Source organism: Nuphar pumila, chromosome 10, assembly GCF_984573655.1.
Source record: "Nuphar pumila chromosome 10, dmNupPumi1.hap1.1, whole genome shotgun sequence".
NCBI classification, from domain to species: domain Eukaryota; kingdom Viridiplantae; phylum Streptophyta; class Magnoliopsida; order Nymphaeales; family Nymphaeaceae; genus Nuphar; species Nuphar pumila.
Genome location: NC_143258.1, coordinates 35,731,054 through 35,750,156, shown reverse-complemented (window position 1 = coordinate 35,750,156; position 19,103 = coordinate 35,731,054). Strand labels below are relative to the sequence as shown.

The 19,103-nt window shown below is 37.2% G+C and overlaps 1 protein-coding gene across 1 annotated transcript; it reads right to left on the bottom strand.

Moving 5' to 3' along the window:
* Positions 1-8,893: 8,893 nt before the first annotated feature.
* On the bottom strand, positions 8,894-17,471 carry LOC149826648 (ATP-citrate synthase alpha chain protein 3-like). Its single transcript, XM_090018920.1, has 12 exons — positions 17,204-17,471; positions 16,654-16,830; positions 16,082-16,243; positions 15,468-15,548; positions 11,818-11,869; positions 11,611-11,725; positions 10,923-11,004; positions 9,980-10,075; positions 9,773-9,874; positions 9,544-9,660; positions 9,347-9,463; positions 8,894-9,138 (listed from the first exon to the last, which is right to left on the bottom strand). The coding sequence occupies exons 1-12, from the start codon at positions 17,300-17,302 to the stop codon at positions 9,067-9,069; spliced, it is 1,272 nt and encodes a 423-aa protein (XP_089875046.1). The 5' UTR covers positions 17,303-17,471; the 3' UTR covers positions 8,894-9,066.
* Between the last annotated feature and the right edge of the window lie 1,632 nt (positions 17,472-19,103).

The window sequence follows — 19,103 nt, the reverse complement described above, 5'->3', positions numbered from 1 at the left end:
TTTTCTGTGAGGGTACGTATGACCAAGATCTGGTAACCTGGCTAGAGTGCTAGAATCTTTGTGAGGATATACATTGTCCAAGAGTGGGTAGCCGCGGAGACGGTGAACCGTGAGGAAGTGTATTGTCCAAGACCAGGTATACCATCTAGGGCGGTGATTCTTTGTGAGGCCGTACACTTCCCAAATCAGGAGGTCCGGCGAGGAACTTGTGGATTTTGATTTCCATGAAAGGTTGTGGTGAGCAGAATTGATCTTCTGATATTGATTGATATAGCCAGTTTTTAATCTACAGATTTGACCTTCTGTTTTAGCGTGATTATATGCCCAACTCAGATGTGCGAATCAGATCTTTATTGATTTTTAGATCTTGATCATGTTTTTGACCTTTTATGAAAGGGTGGGCTTTTATGAGAAAGTATGACGCCTTAAGTGAGTCATGATAGGTGGCAGTTGGCCGCATAAGGCCTTGAGAGATAATAGATTAAGGTTATTCATGATGCAGAGTTTGTTAGAAATTGCGAGTGTGACACACGACATCTTGATAATGATTTAGAGACCTCGTTCAAGGAACGTAAGCAAGCTAGAGCAATGTCTCGTTTTGTCTCTTCATCCTTATCGAGTCAAGTCGAAGATACTGAATAAACCTTTCCTATGGTCTTCTACTAGATCCCTTTTCTTAGATGACTCGTTGTGTCTCTTCATCCTTGGAGAAAACAAATAAACATTCTTATAGCCTTCTGCTAGACTCCCTTTCCTTTTATGGCTCTCCATATGAACTCTTGTGAACTCTTGTGAAGGCAAGTTTATAATGAATTCACACATACATTTTGTTTGACCGAGTTGTCGGTTCTGAACCTTTCTTTGGGACTCATTATGTGTTGTCATGATCCCTTCAGAAGCTTATGTGTCTGGGGGTTCGTGTGCGCACGTGCATCCTGATCTATACCTAGTTCCCTTAGGCTGCGGTCTAGGCAGATCACCTTCCTATGAAATTTCAAGGACGAAATTCTTTTAAGGGAGGTAGGATGTAACACCCGTGTAAAAAAAAAACCACGTCCGACTCGTGTCAGACACGTGCCCTGCACATGTCGGGGTCTGGACCACTGTGTCGGACCCGGCTCCGAGCTGGACCCGAGTCCAAACTCGGACCCGGCTTCTCGAACGATCGAGAAGCTTGTGACTTTAAAAAGTCACAGGCATCTCGGGCGAGGGTTCAAAACCCTCGCCCCTTCTCTCTCATCTACGTTGTCTCTCTCGCATGGCCATCGACGACTAGAGACGCCAGCGAGCAGCTCAGACCGGCAGGCCTTTCGGCGACGCGAGCACCCTCCTCTATGTTGTATCTCCCTGCAACTGCCACTGTGAGGCACTTTCCCCTTCTGCCACCGCTGACGGCCCTCGAGCACCGGAGACTCACCGTCGACCACTGCTTTTGTCTTGGGTGCTGCAGCCGCCTCCGACCACCACTTCTCTGCCTCCCGTCTCCGGCAGCCTTCGAGTTTGGCGACTGTCGTCGTCGCCGACCTTCGAGCAGTGCCAACAACTCTCTTGTCTCTAGCCCTTCCCTATGGTCGTCGGTGATCGGAGCTGCCACCGGCATTCGACTGTCAACGACCACCTCCGAGCCTCTTCGCTTCCTCCACTTCCCCTGGGGCCACCAGCGACCAGCGATCCTCCAAGCGGTCACCGAGCGCCGGTGACTCACCGTCGGTCACCTGCTCGCCTCATCTCACCTTCCGAGCTGGTGTCGGTGACTCATCGACGGCCACCTTCTTCTCCCTCTTTTTGCTGTGAGCGGTGACCTCCGATGACCCATGCAGCATGCATCCGGAGAAGACTCATGTGCGTGTGTGCTCAAAATGTGAAACAAAACCACATGCATTCCATAGAAATTTATGTTCTAATCCACCAAAGATTCGTGCATGCAACGGATGCACAGGGATCTCTTGGTTTCTTGCATAATACCACATTCCATTCCAAGAAAATGGAGAAATGAAAAGATTGCTCACCTTGATCGGTTGGAAGGAAGAAGGAGAAGATGCTATGCTTCTTCTTGCTTAGAATGAAGCTCCACCACACACACACACACACACACACACACACACACAGAAATTTCGGTAGAGGGAGAGGGAGAGAGGCCAATCGGATGGGGTTTCTTTCTCTTCTTTCCCTTTCCTATGCCTTATAAGGCATAAAGGTGAAATGGAGGTCTGGGATAAGAGGGTGAGATGGACGGTTCACCATGCTCCCCCCGCCCCTTCCTCTTGACCTTTGAAAGACTCCTCATAAATGCTACCCACTCTCCTCTTTTTCCTCCTTAAATCCCTGCAGATTTTTGGGCTTTAGACTTTTCATTCCTTTTTTTCTTCTGAAACTTTTTAAATTGGCATGGGTGCACTCTAGAGTGCGCCATGCCTTAGGAAAATGTTGGTTGTGTGCCAACCTTTCCAAGAATTTCAAAATTCACTTTTTAGCTTATTTAAATTTCGTTTTGACTCTTTTCAAAAAATCTCTTATTTTCTCTTTTTTTTTTGAAGTTATGCTTTGATCTTTGAAAGTATCTTTCCTAATTTTTGATAAAACCTAAAAAATTTCATAAACCACATTTGAAGTATAATTTTATAATGAAATGGGTTTTAAGCTCCTTTTCAAAAATCTTGATGGTTCGATTTCAGTGAATATATATATATATATATATATATATATATATATATATATATATATATATATATATATATATATATATATATATATATATATATATATATATACTTTGAAATTTTATCATACATTGAATAATTTTCTCAGAGAAACCGCGGGTCTTACAAACCCAATACAAAAATCCCTAACATGTTCTAACACAATAGAGAAAAATCAAAGAGATTGTTATTGGAGAGCTTTGAAATGCTTGATAGCTTGAATCTTGATGAGCTTGAGGATAGATGTTATTTCAATAGTTCTAATGTTATCCTTCATCGTCATTTCATAGTTGGGGATGAAATAGACTCGTTGGAGAGACGTTGAGGATGAATAACAACTTTTACAACATCTATATGACCATTAAAATCCACCTGTTATACCCTGGAATCAGGGTCTGAACTTTTTAGGGGTCCACACTTTTTTTTACTGAGGGTCGTCTCTTTACTTTGAGGGTTGACTTTTTAATTTAAAGTTAAACTCTTTACATGACTTCAGCTTCCATGAGATTCTACTCTTCAATCTTGAGGGCTGACTCTTTTTTTGAGGGTTGACTGTTCATTTTTTAGGGTTGACTCTTCACTACATAGTCAATATATATGCATTTGGTTTCTTGAGGGCCGACTTTTTTTTTTTAGGCTCGACTCTTCATTTTTGAGGATCGACTCTTTGATGCACAGTAAAAGGGTGTGGATTCGTTTGCCAAAGGGTCAACACTTCCTTTCTGAAGGTCGACTCTTTTTCCTTTGAGATTTGATATTCGTGCTCCTCTAAGGAGTCTACTCTTTGGCTTAAGGGTCGACTCTTCTGTGCTTTTTTTTTTTAGACTTTGAAAGTACACTATGAAGTTCTTCACAGGTCGAATCAACTCTTCTTCATTATAAATGTAAACATGTATATATTTTCAAAAGTCTTTATTGAAATTGAGTGATCTCTTAGCACTTTTAGAGAGAGTTTTATAACTAAATTGTTATTCAGCAGGATCTGGAGGTTAGTGCGGACTCTGACGTCGATTATCGAAGCAACAGAATTCTCTCTCTCTCTCTCTCTCTCTCTCTCTCTCTCTCTCTCTCTCTCTCGTGGTGAATTATTTTTGTAGAAACTAGAAACCACTCTTATTTTTAGATATTCTAGTTTTCCTATAGGGTAACTGAAATACGTAGACCAGCACAATAAGTAAACTTGTATGCACCGAGATTTTCATAGATTTTTTTTATTTTTTTCTAAAATTTCACAGTATGGATTAGATGTTTGGTTTTATAGAAATGTACTCTTAGATCATCCGATTATAATGTATAAGAAGGATTTTTTAAAGCTTCAAAATCAACATAAATCACATTTCTTGATATGATAATGCGATAGTCTATTCCAAGCAAATCAACCACGTCGAATGCATCTAAAGGGTTATATTTGCAAAAAACGCTTTGAAAATCTCAGTTCATACTAGTTTACATATTTTATTGGTTTATATATTAAGTTTTCATATATATATATATATATATATATATATATATATATATATATATATATATATATATATTTTTTTGTGTGTGTGTTTTTTTTTTTTTGGGGGGGGGGGGGGGATATAAGGTGGTTCACTACCATGATATCGTATGGAGGTTCATTTAGCTCTAACCTTACATATGTGTTTAGCATGATTTATTTACTATGTTAGTAGGTTTTATCATATTTAAGACATCATAAGATCTTATTTTCAAGATAGGGAGAATCAATGGTTCACATTTTATGAAAATAAGGGCAGTTTAAAAAATGACAGACAATATCATATTTCAGTCAACTTTAACACATAAAAATAGTAATTAGAACATGTTAGATATGATCCAAATGGCAGATTTTGCATTTGGAGCATACATATATCTAAATCAAGTATGTATGGTACCACCATCTCAGCATTATATATATATATATATATATAAAGAGAGAGAGAGAGAGAGAGAGAAATGGGTAGGTGCTAAATTGATATGTGCTAAATGTGTTTTTCTGCCCTTCCTGTGTTTTTTTCACAGTTCCGAGCATGATTTGCAAGGAATCCACACCTGGATCATGTGTTTTCGATGAAAAAAATGATATTTGGAGCCTCGGAAATTTACAAAGATTTGTTGACCGTTGATTTTTCGAACCTTATAAAAACCCACCCTCTGTCGGAATCAAACACTTCAAGAGCTGATCCCTATACAATCAAGTACACAGATCATATCTATCCGGTCAGAATTTAAAAATAAAATGAAAAAATCCTGAAAAAATCATTTAACACTTATCATTTTGCACCTATATATATATATATATATATATATATATATATATATATATATATATATATATATATATATATATATATATATATATATAGAGAGAGAGAGAGAGAGAGAGAGAGAGATTATATTACCAGTATTTTTTGGATGTACAATAGATTATATGTAGATTCGGTAGAGCATGCTGCTTCACAAGGTTGAAGGTTCAACCCCTCTAATCTGGTGACCTTCACCAAATCTAAGTTGGGGACCTACTGTTTTCAACACTGAGAGGTTTCATGTCTATCATGGCTTTGTACGGTGTTCACAACTTAAAACTCTGTGAGTATTCTCTCCTGCCCACAACCTTGTGGGAAAGGATGGGTCCCCTAGGTATCAAACTCGTGATGGCCTTCAACTGAAGGCCTTAAACCAACTCACCTATCCAGGTGTGTGGAGTCTTATGGGTGATGCTTTTTTTTTCTTACCAGGAGCATATTTCAGCTTTGACAATAAGAGGACAATACAGAGTTCTAAAATTACTCTCTTGATATTAATGGAGCTATTAGCATTTTGCACAGTACCAATGAGAATTAGACCGCCAGCCGTACACGTGTAAGCTGTTCAGCAGCAAACATTGACCACTAGTTGTTTGATGACTACAAGCAGGGCAGGTAAACGAGACAAATGAACCAAACAGGGTATGTTCCGGGTTGACTCATTTACCAGTGGATTGAGCTCGTGTCTCGGCTCGTGTAAAAACATTACATGTTATTTATACATGGAATATATATTACACTTCATATATATAATTAAGATTTGCTACTGTCATTTTGTATGTGCAAACGGCCTAGCAAATGGGGTGAAACCCTCTTTTTGGGTTTTTTTCTCACATCTAACACCATTTTGTTTAGTGAAAACCAGCTTTTGGATTGCTGGAATCCAACCTGTATACTGGTTTTTTCGACCATCCAAAAATCAATAGCTATGAAGGCATCAATTTTTCCTAATATAACCCCCCCCCACACACACACACACACACACAGATATATATATATATATATATATATATATATATATATATATATATATATATATATATATATATATATATATATATATATATATATATATATATATATATATATATATATATATATATATATTACACTTAATACTTCATATTTTATGTATGTATTTTTCATTTACCCTTCTCTTTTTATCTATATGTTATGCCTTCTTTTTTATATATTACACTTAAAATATACATTATACATAAAATATATTGGAGCTCTCACAAGCCGAGCCAAGCTGAATACCCTGTGTTTGGGCTCGATTTGTGTCTCGACTCGCCAGCTATATAAACTGATCATAAATGAGTTTGTGACGAGACAAACCAAGCCGGGTCACGAGCTGCTTTACCAGCCCTAACTGCAGGCCAACAAGCAATGTTACATCCATCTCTGTTCAGCAGTAGAGTATACCAACCACTTATTCTCTATAGTAGGGTGCCCCATATAACTAAACGGTTTTTGTTTCTTTTTTACAATATTAAATATAGCATTTATAGACAGAGAGGTAAGGTTGCTGACTTTGTCGGTCTGATCTGGATATAGCAATGTAAACGTGCTCAGTTGACAGGTTACGGTATTTTGTAGACAAATCAAGAATTAGCTTAAGGTCTGAAATTCCCACATCATAAAGCTAATATTGACCATATTCAAAAATCTCAAAGTCGGGAAAATATTGGCAAGGGAAAATCTCGTGTATTTTATGAGAATCATGGGAAAAACTGTCTAAATATAGAAAATACATAAAGTATATATAAATAAAATAAAATATATAATACAAAAAATCTAGGCAAAAAGCACTAATATCATTGGGTTAAAAACATGATATCTTGAAAATATCGTGTCTTTCTTGGTCTAAAATATTACCCTTTGAAAACGTCGCAATTTTATCACATTGTCAATAAAAAATATTTTCAAAAAGTTGGCAATATTTGTGACTATGATATTAACCATTGGATACATAGGCACCTAGAATCCCAAAATAATAGGAACAATAATAACAAGACAAAACAATTACTCAGTATGCATCGTTTTACATCAAATTTCTGGGAAATACTCTAGGCTCTAGCAGTCTTGATTTTTCAGCGCATAAAATCCACACCATTTTCTTTTTCCTAGTCCCAACCCAAAATTCTGAATTGGTTTTTCAATTTCCTACCACAGAGAAAACAGTGAAAAGATCCATAAAATTGAGGATTTTAGTGGCATGAAAAATTACCCTTGTTTACCGTTGTAAATCCTGAGGTCCCTGAATTTTTGTTGCTCCCACTGGGGTTGTATTTGGTACTATCAGCAGCCCCATTATTTTGTTCTTTTTAAAATCACATTGCATGCTTCATTGATCAGACTTTCTAGATGTGGTCTCTATGGTTTATGCTATTGAAATTTTGATGTTCAGACAAAAATATTTGTAAAATTTGGCTCATATTAACTAACTCTTCACAGAAAAAGGTTTTACATAGCACAAATATGATCCAGAGCATGTAAGTAAACAAGTCATGACAAACGCATTACACCATCTGATTAAGTAAATAACTAATGTAACTATGACTACTAAACAGTACGGTGCTAGCAATAGTACCAATCATATAGCCACTCCCATTAGTACTAGAAATCTCACAAATTCTGGAAGTTACTGATTTCTAGTGGAAACTAGACTTGTGCAAGCCAGCTAACATGCCAAACTAGAGCTGGTGCGGCCAGATCAAGTATGGTCAGGTATTTGATCACGAAACCTGTTGGACTCCTGATGAGACAGATCAACTTGACACTTTTTTTTTGGCTAACCGGATGAGTGGAACCCCCTGGGGTCATATCAGAGCAGAGCTAAACAGCTAATAACATGGTGAATCCCCCAAGCCATTTTACACATTCTTTTAACAGATCAAGGCACCCAAGTGCTTCATAGAAGCTTGTTTCTTAACTGCATCATAACAAGAGCTCTGAAATAATAGCACGAACATCATTTCAACCATGACCACTTCTACAATAATGCCATGAACAGAAATTCGTCCCTTCTTAGGATGGCAGAACCTTGAAGGACTGGCACTGGATAGGTCAAGAAAATTGATGCTTTTGTTGCACTCCAGCCATAATCAGAAATAATTAAGTACATGAGATTAAAGGAAAAGGCATGGCATGTTCATTTACCAATTAAATTTGCTATTAAGAGAGCATTCAATAGGATTGCAACCGTTAGCCACCATATCTGTTAATTTGCTAGAGATGTAAGGCCGAGCCCACCGGCCAGTAACCAGTAAATCAGTGTTCAGCCGTGCATGAATCGGTTGCATTTCTTTTAGCAGAGGGTGTCAACTAACAACTCTGTTAATACAACTATCAATCACATAGAATCCAAAGTTGCACTTTTTCTCCTGTCTCCTGGGTAGCAAGCTACCCTACTAATTTGCTAGACATGTAATGGAACCAATCTAGCTTCTGGTCCCTATCCATTTTATGTGTAATCCCATTGAGAGATTCCAGCCCCAGGCCCCATCACTTGTGCTTAAAAGATCGTTCCAACCCAATAGGAAAGGAGCGGGAGAGAGAGAGGCTTTGCTGAAAATGAATAGAAAATAAATATAGAACATATCAAAATATATAATATATGTACAGTGTGTACTGTATGCATATATGAAACACCCAGAACCAGCATCTTGAAGTACGAGCGTAGACATGGGTACGAAGTATCAATGTTAGACACAGTAACACTGATATACCAATCAAGAAAACATTTTTTTATGGAGGACAAAAGCAGGTAGGCGTTTCAAAATAAACATCAAACACTTCATTAAAGAAGCAAGAGGGTGATGTCTTATATTATTACCGATGATCAGCGAAGAACAAACATTTCCTGGCAATAACAGCACTAGCTTTCACAACAATGGGAATTGTAGGCTCAATTAATGACCTCTCAGCTTGTTTGGCAACAACAAAACTAGGAATATCTAGCTTTTCCACAGAAATCAAGAGTTATGCAGCACTCAATACATCAAAGGTGAATAGACACAACCAACCAATTATAATTCGACCAAAAATGTAGAAACTTATGCAGTTGACATAATGCAGTCAATTGCCTGCTTACAGATCCCAGTCATTGTGGCTTCTGGCCCATAGACCTGTAAAAAATATGGCACCATAATACTGCAATCAGAGGAATAGGATATAGATATTTTTTATGTCTAAACAATTTTACAAAGCTGAAGATCTCAAATATCTGCAAGGATTTTAGCACAAGAAGCCTTACAAAATCTTCACAAATGGATAAAAGAAGGAAAGACAAGGAAATAAAAGGAAGCAGCAGCAGATGAGTTCTGTATGTGTTACCTCAAGAGGAACCCCAAGTTCATCCCCCAAAGACCGCATTTTAGCCAATCCAGTCTGATAATTTGGGCCACCTCTGCGAACGTAAATATGCATTCTTGAAGCTTTTAGTTTGTATTCCTGAACAACCAGAGTATGCACACCATTAGAAAAATGCATCAGCAAAATCCACATTAATCTACTTCAGGATGGAGCCTAACCTTCTCCCTTAGAGCACGAATGATGCCATTAAATGTAGTAGCAACATCGGTAAAGTTAGCAATGCCTCCTCCAATTAGAAGAGCTCTCTTACGCCCATCAGGATCCATAGTAGCACACTGCAATTAGATATAGCTTCTCAGAAAATTGTACCAAGATTGAAATTGCCAAGCCCACAGGGAAGAAATAAGAGTATTTAAATGTAGTAACAACAAGTTTGTAGACTCTCACATCAAGAACAACTCTTGCATATTGCAGCACCTCATCTTCATTAGGAGCACCGCTGTATTCAGCATAGTTGCCAAGTTCAGATGCATAGCCCAAGTCTCCAACCTAAATGCATGGAAAAATCAAAGCCTTAGTGCAGGCATCAGAAAATGAAAATAACAGCCTTCTGCAGAGAAAAGGGAGGATGAATAGAACATAAAACACACTTACAGTGTCAGCATATATAACACTAGCACCACCTCCAGCCACCATAGTCCATATTCGTCCTTTTGGGTTCAGAACTGTGAATTTCAGAGAGGCGCTTGTCTGCCATTATATTGCAATGATAAGCCTTGGATTGAGAGGGAGGGGCTTGAAGCAGTTCTAAACAAGATGTTCTCTATATCTAGCCCCTATCACATATATTCACTGGACGGTTGAAGATTTAAAATTGAAAGTTTCATTACTCATCTAAATGATTCTTCATGAAGAAGTTTAAGATGGATTCAGATATTAGTCCAGTAACTCGTGCTTAACTAGCTAACCCATCACACCAATGATGAGACATAAGTTCCTAAACCAATTAGAGTGGACTATCAAATGCCGATACAATTTTCTGGGAAGCCTTCCAGGACAGAAATGAGAATGATTCCAGTGAAGTGCTGCTGTTAAGAAACCTTTTAGAAGGAGAAGGATGAATCACCACTTTTCCGTATTCAGAATTTAAGCTCCTACAATCATGCATCAATATGTGTAAAGGTGAAAATTATTTTTCCATAGATCTCCTTTACCTTAATTTCAAAAGCACAACTGGCTTTACACACAAAATGTCGAGTTGATTCAAGTCTACCTAAGAATGATATCCTTCTCTATAAGTAGAATGAAAGGAATTACCTTCCAAATGCAGGTCACAGTGCATGACACCAGACCGTACAAATGACCATGGTTATCAGGCTTCATCAAGATAATGTAAAATAGAGGATAGCAATGTTGAAGATGAGTGGGGTTTACCCACTGAATAATGCAACAGCATTTCCATCCCAGTTGACCATTTCAATAGACAGAAGTACATGACTACAGCTAACTTATTTAAAAGTACATTCAAGATCATATATAAGAGAAACTTGTAGCAAACTCCATAAACATTAAGTATGACTCAGATTTGACAGTTTACCTTCTCATCCAAGCCATGGACAAAGCTTTCGGTTGGACTCAAGACTCTACCAAAAGGCAATGGGAACTCTATGTTTCCCCACCTGCACAGATGAATCATGAAATTTTTCATATTGCCAAATGGTTATGGACAGTTTACCTGCAATGGATTCATCATCATCATCATATATATATATATATATAGAGAGAGAGAGAGAGAGAGAGAGAGAGTAAAGCATTCTTTAGGCCCTCTTTTTCGTTAGATCTCGTTAGGCCCCTTCAAAAATCATAATTTTAAGTATTTTTTTCTCACGTCTAACACCATAGATGTGATCTATAGGTTTCATTTAGTGGAAACCGGCTTTTGGATCGCCGGAATCTGACCTGTATACAGGTTTTTTCGGTGATCCAAAATCAATGGCTATAAAGGTACCAGTTTTTCCCGGCTCATAAAAACCTGTTTTTTCAACTAAAAAAGATGATCCAAAAGTCGATTCCCACTAAATCGAGCATGCTAAACACATCTAACAGCTCAGAACTATCATAAAACACTTAAAACCTATGGGGCAGAATGATATGTTCAGTTCTCATATATATATATATATATATATATATATATATATAGATATATATATATATATATATATATATATATAGAGAGAGAGAGAGAGAGAGATAAACTGATAAGCATATGGAGAAATATTATTTACTTATTGAAGTTCTTGAATGCAGCAGTGTCATCCAACTCTCCACGCATATCCAGTGGGTAAGGCTCTCCGTTGACTAAAGTGAAGGGGTTCATCTCTAGGAAAGTGAAGTCAAGATCTGCCATGCAGTCATGGAATGTAATGAAGCATGCAGAAATAGGAGTGGTAAATGATAAACTAAAAAAAATTGACATAGGATATCAGTCATACCCTGAAATACCACAAAAACAGCCCTTATAAAATCTCCAATTTTTCCTCGAATCTGCATAAATAAGAAGATGATAAGAACTTGCACAAGATGTGTTCTAATTGGAAAAAGAAAAACAGAGTATGAGCAATGTATAAGCGTGTATGATCTAATCCGCTAATAGCACAATAATGCATACATTAGGAATTAGGATTTAATAAAATGCAATATATGAACCAATGTTGTCTGTATCGTACGATATGTATCGTTACTATAAAGAAAATCAATACGATATGCACTTGTATCGTGATGCGAGTGCATATCGTATGTATCGTAGGATATAGGTGCGGCGCACGTAAAAAGGGGCCAAAACGTAATTTTTTCATCATTTTTGGGTTTTAAAGACCTCTTGAGGGCCAACTCCCTCATTTGTGTAGATGTCATTAGAGAGGTATCCACGCATCCTAAAACTCGTAAGAGCGATTCGGCGGCCTATTCGTGCGCAAGGGAGAGGGTTTTTGTGATTTCATCAAGAGTGCATTTCCATCATTTTCCACTCAAGGAAGTGAGTTAAAGGTAAAAAAAAATTTATTCTTTGCTTCTTATTGAGTTTTTTTGGGGAAGATGGCATCAAATGATCCAACATGGCAATGGGACACTCGAATGATGAGTGAAAACCGGTTGAAAATCGAGTACAACTATTGTTATATTGTTATTTTGGGTGGTATCCCTCGATTGAAGCATTATTTAGCTGGAACATATCTAAATGTTGAAGCTTGCATGTCAAGGATTTTGTTGAATGCTATGAAATGACAATGCTAACAATTACTTACTGGTCTGAGAGAAAAAAAAATAAGAAAAAGAGATAACTGAGGCATAAATGGGGTATGCGTAGCCTTGGGAGAACGAAAATGATCTCCCTATTTCTAATCCTATAGCCCCTAGCGTAGCATCAAAAGTAAGAAGTTCTATAGCGAAGAAAAAAGGTATGGTTGGTGTTGGTGTTATTAGTAGTGATGCGGGCACAAAAAAAATAGGTAGAGCTGGAGGCTTTATTATGAGTTTTTTCCCTCCTAGGACTGCCCTTAGGATGCAACCCAACATTTGTAGTGCTATGACTCCTCAGCATTTAGTCAAGTAGGTGAATGTTGTAATTATGAGATGGTTTTATGATATCTGCATTCCTTTCAATGCGAGAAATCCATTTCATTTTCAAGGTATGACATATGTCATAACCAATATTGGGCCTAGATACAAGATATCTTCATATCATGCTTTGAGAAGAAAGATTTTAGATGTTAATGCGAACGAAGTGAAGGCTTATTGTGATGAGATGATGCAGTCATGGGGAGAGGTTGGTGTATCATCATGGCAGATGGGTGGACAAATAGAAAGTCGAGAACTTTGATAAATTTTCTTAGCTATTGTCCCAAAGGAACCATGTTTTTTAAATCAATTGATTTATCATATATGCCCAAGAGAGCAGATGTATTGTTGAAGGTTTTTAACCAGGTTGCGAAAGATGTTCAGTCTCAAAACATTATACAGTTCATTACTGATAATGCAACGAATTATAAGGTAGAAGGTAAATAACTCAGAAAATTATGGGTCATTATTTTGGACCCCGTGTGCTACCCATTGCATAGACATCATGTTTGAGGGCATTGGTACCATGGATGAAATACGACATATAGTTGAATGCTGCCAAAAAATTACAAATTTTATTTATAATCATGCATGGTTTCTAAGCTTAAAGAGAAAGTATACTAGTGATGTTGAGTTGATTTGTAGCGCAATTACTAGATTTGCTACAAACTTTTTGGCAGTAAAAAGTCTTATAAAGAACAGAAGTGCACTTAAAAAGATGTTTTGTTCAGATAAGTGGAATGCATATCCCCATTCCCAAAAAAGAAAGCCAAGAGAAATCGTAAATATTGTATTTAGAAGTGAATTTTGGGATTCATGTGTTAAGTTGTTGAGAATAAATATACCTTTGGTGAAGGTGCTTAATTGATTGACAACGAAGACAAACCAGCTATGAGTTATCTTTATGTGGCTATGGATAAGGAAAAAAAAGGTCATTAGAGATAATTTAAATGGAAAGAAAAAATTGTATTTGTATGGAACATCATTGACCATAAGTGAACTAGGCAGCTTCATCAACCTCTTCATGCTACAACGTATTCTTTTAATCTTGCATTTAGATATTCCTCTATATTTAAGATGGACAGGGAAGTCAACAAGGGTCTATTGGATTGCATTAAAAGGTTGAACCCTAATTATGGCATTCAAAATTGGAGTCATAAGAAAATAAAAATTTACGACAATGCATTATACGAAATGCCACCTGCAGCAGTGTGAAACCGTACCACGATGCACTTAGGTAATTTATTTGTCTATTTCAATTTTAATTTCATATTGTTATTTAGTTATGATGTCTTGTATGATTGTATGATTTGTATCAGATATTGTCGTACTTATTTCTTATTTTTTTCAGACATGTGGTGGACTAAGTTTGGAAGTGATGTTCCAAACCTAAGAGCCTTTGCTATTCACATCATAAGTCAAACATGTTATGCAAGTCGATGCGAAAGAAAATGATGCATCTTTGAGCAGATTCATACAAAGCAAAGAAACTAATTAAAGCACAAAAGGCTCAATGACCTCGTCTACATTTTCTACAACCTACAACTGAGGTAAAGGTAATTTTAAAATTATATAGTTTATTTGTCACATTCATGTGTTATTTAATGTTTTTTATGCATACAAAACTCAACTAAATTTAAATTTTCATGTTATCTTTTTAGGAAAATACAAAAGTTGTCATCAAGGAGGCACAAAGAACAGTTTGATCCCATAAGTTTAGAGAACTTCGGTGTATTGGATGAATGGGTTCAAGATGAAGCAAATCTCCTGAATAAAGAGGACATTCCATGAATAAATGTAGAGAGAGCTCAAGACGTAGATGACAAAGACCCGGCATATATTGGAGATGATTTGAATGTCGAAGAAGGAGAAGAAAAAGAAGATAATGATGATAATGATTGATGATATACTTCTTAAAAACTTGGTTATGTATTGTAATTTGTAACTGTTAAGTATTCATAAACTTGATTTTTTTTTTCTTTTTGATGAATCTTGTGGCATGTTCTTACTTAATTGAAGATATTACTATTGTTCTTGTGAGATTTGATGATTGATGATGTTTTATGTAGCTCGTAGAGACATAAATGATTCACATGTGATTTTATAGTTACATTTTGTGCATTTCATCATTGCTTTGTGTGTTGTGATTTTTTAGAATTTTTGCTGTGTTTTTTATTTTTTATGATTGTTTTAGAATTTTTTAAATTTTTTTTTTCAAATTTTATGATTTTTTACAATAAGATACGATACGTATCTTATTTTGGGCCCGAACGATACGGGTTACGATACGATACATACAACCTTGATATGAACAATGTAGAAGTTATAGAAATTGAAGCAAAACTGAAAAAGTTCCTTTAGCCCATAGACAAAAAATGAAACAGATGCAACAAGGATAATGGATTTTCATTCCATAAAGTGGCTAGATGTTCAAGGTCCTCCCCAGATCTTAAATTCTTAATTATGTTTCCAGTTGTTAAAATTTTAGAATGACAGATTGAAAACCAAAAGAATACACCAACCATACCTCCAAAGGAAGGGTGGCAATTAGTGGTGCATATGCCTCGGGGGTGAAAAATTTTTCAGTTGGGAGAAATACGGTCTTTACCTGCATGAACCAAAATACAGAAAACAAAATAAGTCCAATAGACATCAAAATGCTCATAATGTATAACAAAATACCCTTAACCAGAATATAAAAGAAACAAAAATCAGCCCAATTGGCAAGCAAAGAAATAAGAAGCCTTAAACTGATTTATTAAAAGAACATTCAAGTTATGGAACTGTAAACATGTGAAAATTAGAGTTTTCAAGTAGAAGCTCACGTCACAGGCATCACGAAGCAGAAACAAAAAATGGATAACTAGAACAATGCAGGGATAATTCCAATCAATGTTTCCTCTTCTAGGCCGCATATTTCTTCAACTTCACATGTTGACACAATTCAACAAGTAGTCATAACATATATTTCATGCAACCCACACTTCAGGTTAACCCTATATGCATTTAGCCTTGATGCTCTTATGATTCTGGCATGGATACAAGATCCTGGATTCAGATTTTTCACAATCAAATGTTTGAGCTTGCACAGTAGTTATTCATTACAAAAGCGATGGATAATAAATTCAACTTTCTTTGTACCTTGTCCCAGTTCTCTTCAATTTCAATCCCACCACATTCAGAGAAACTAATGGTGCATCCCAATCTCTCTGAGACAATCGACAGATAGAACTCTTGGCTGTGAGGAACAAACGGTTCCACTATGAAGGTAGTAATGGGTGCTTTGCATCCGCCCATCTCAACCTGCAAAATGGTCATGCTCGTTAAATGACACACACACACACACACACACACACACACACACACACACACACACACACACACACACACACACACACACACACACACACACACTGCCAAGAATACAGATATATGGGTATACGCGTAAGTTGAACCAAGAGATCAGCAAAAAAAACACAACACCAATCATGTATCTGTACGAGCATGTAGAAACAGTTGAGTGGTGGTTTCAATGATCTTGGTAAAAAAAAAATACATCTTAATGAAAACAGCCAGTTCATCAATTTATTCAATTGAATATAAACGTCTATTAAAATTTTTGGCTTCTTAAGCTAATGAGACCATGGAATCATTTGTTCCAAACACAAAATTGATCCAGAAGATTAATCACGCCAAACCGAAACAAGATTTACCTCTTTACCAATACGTTCTTTCACAAATGCGGCAACCTGCGCCAGATCAAGGTTCAGAGCTACCAGTCCGCTCTTGCCACGCTTTCCGAACAGCATGTCCGGCTTCACCACCAGCCTGGTCGACGAAAGCCACGGCTCTATGTCTGTTAACTCAGAGAAATCTGTCGACTCCGTTACCTATCAGATTTCAGTATCATCAAAGCAATAAGAACAACCCATCTCATAAATATAAAAGAAATTTCACGATCTCCGCAACAAACCAACAATTTCACTATTTCATGAAAATACCAACAACACATTTCTTCTAATATAGTCATTCCATTGATACATATATGAATTTCCTTCTTCAGTACTAATCAACCCATACAGAAAACGAAAAAAAGTTGGCACCCAACAAGATAAAAGAACCAAGAAATCGATACCCATATCGAATTATTTCACTATTACTGAATTGAGAGCCTAATCTTCCATTAACAACAGTTCTAAACTTCTAAACATTTAGAGAGAGAGAGAGAGAGAGCAAAGAAAACACGATGGGAATAGAGAAAACCTGTGCAGAGCGTATCTCCAAGTCGATTCCAGAGAGCCGTTTCAAGTGTTGCTTCAGCAACCTCTTCGAATCGTACTCTCTGATCTTCTTCCTAGCCATTCTTGCAAATTGAAAAAAATCGAAAAAACAAAATTCGAACTCTCAACGATCCGATCTACTTGATCTAGAACACCAGAAACCCACCAAAAAACCCCAATAAATCAAGAGAGGGAGGGAGAGGGTAGGCCACCAAACCCACTCCCCAATTGATTACTCCACAAGCGATTCAGAAGCATGAGCAAGAAGAGACGAGTAGACTCTAGCTGGTTTTGGTTCTTTTATTGACTAAAGTACCCCTGTACGGTGCAGTAGGTACATGTAAAATTCTGGCCAATTTGGTAAATAATCAAGGGTAGTACTGTAAAAACAAAAATGGCCAACTGCCCAAGTTGGGTGAAGCGTTAGATTGGGGCCATATGGGTTTGGCAGGATCACATGCCTTCATGCGTGCGTCCTCCCCCGAGCAACCAACCAAGCACCAAACTAATAGTATTGACGCTTGGACTCTTTGAGCAGAGGTGACAGCGATCTGGTTTACAATGGGTGGCACCCAACAGTCAAGTTCCTGCAATGTGATTATGCAAAATTAGGGTTGTACTTGTATCTAAATATAACAGAAGAGTTCAAGGAGATGGACTGAAAGCCTGGATGGCTTCAACAGGGAAGCAACTCATGAGGGCTCTCTTTTTTTCTTTTTTCTTTTTTCTTTTTTCTTTTTTCTTTTTTCTTTTTTCTTTTTTTTTTTTTTTTTTAAAGGCAATCTGGGGTTAGGGAGACCCCTACCAGTTAAACGGGCCCCCGTTGGTAACTCATGAAGGTTATATTTTTCATCGAGAACAGGGGCTGTCACTGGTCCAAGGTTGCAACTTTCATCTGCGTTGAGTGTGCTAAGTGTCCCCAACCGATCTTCACGTTGATGTTATGACTCGAACTTGGGTCTAAGTTGATGTTATCCAGAAAATTGGTGATATTATCAAACATCACCTATTTTGAAAATATCACAATTTTGTTGTGATATTAATGCAAAAAAGAAAACTTTTAATGCTTTATATTTTTAAAATCCCTTTATAGCTATATACAATTTTATACAGGTTATATGACCCCCCCCCCCTCAACACACGCAGGTGCAGTGTTCTCGGGTCTGAATGAGTGCCAAGTATGTAAGCATTGTGGGGCTTGTTTTCCCATATGTGTCGGCATCACTTGGCATCGGAGTCCAGTTTGTTTACAAAGACTTAAGTACCCTTTCCCGCCCTTAGCGCCATGAAACGACATTTTGAGTAAAAGACAAAAATGTCCTCTCGTCAGAAGAGAGAAAGGGTTAAAATCATTATTGTTTTCGTCCTAAGGAGTAAACGATTATGCTTTAAAAGGAGTTCCTCGCAATATGTCATCCTAAACGTTCTGGCTCACCTTTTGACGATGCACCATCTGCTGTAACAGGAGCTCCCTTTGACGACGCAGCCTTTGACGTCGTCTATTATCATGGGATCACCCTTTGTCGTCGTTTGCTGCCATCGAAGCACTCCTTTTCGACGTCTACTGCCATCAGAGCGTAGTCGAAGCATCGTTGCCACCATCGCCTGCATCTACCATCTAGATGTTTCTCCTCCATTGTCGGATTAGCAAAACTTGTGTCCTTTCGGTGAGTTTTGTGTAAGGTTTCGTTATGTAAACAAATCAATTTTCGTTATGTAAATCTGAATGTTAAATCTTACAATTGGTTATACTATTCATACTAAATAATACCTATTTTCATAATGAAACAAATTGATTTGTGCCTATCCACCTTCTGGGCGTCGAAAAACAGTTAGCACGATTTATTCTTATGAAGGCCAAACATTACAACGATATGTACTTA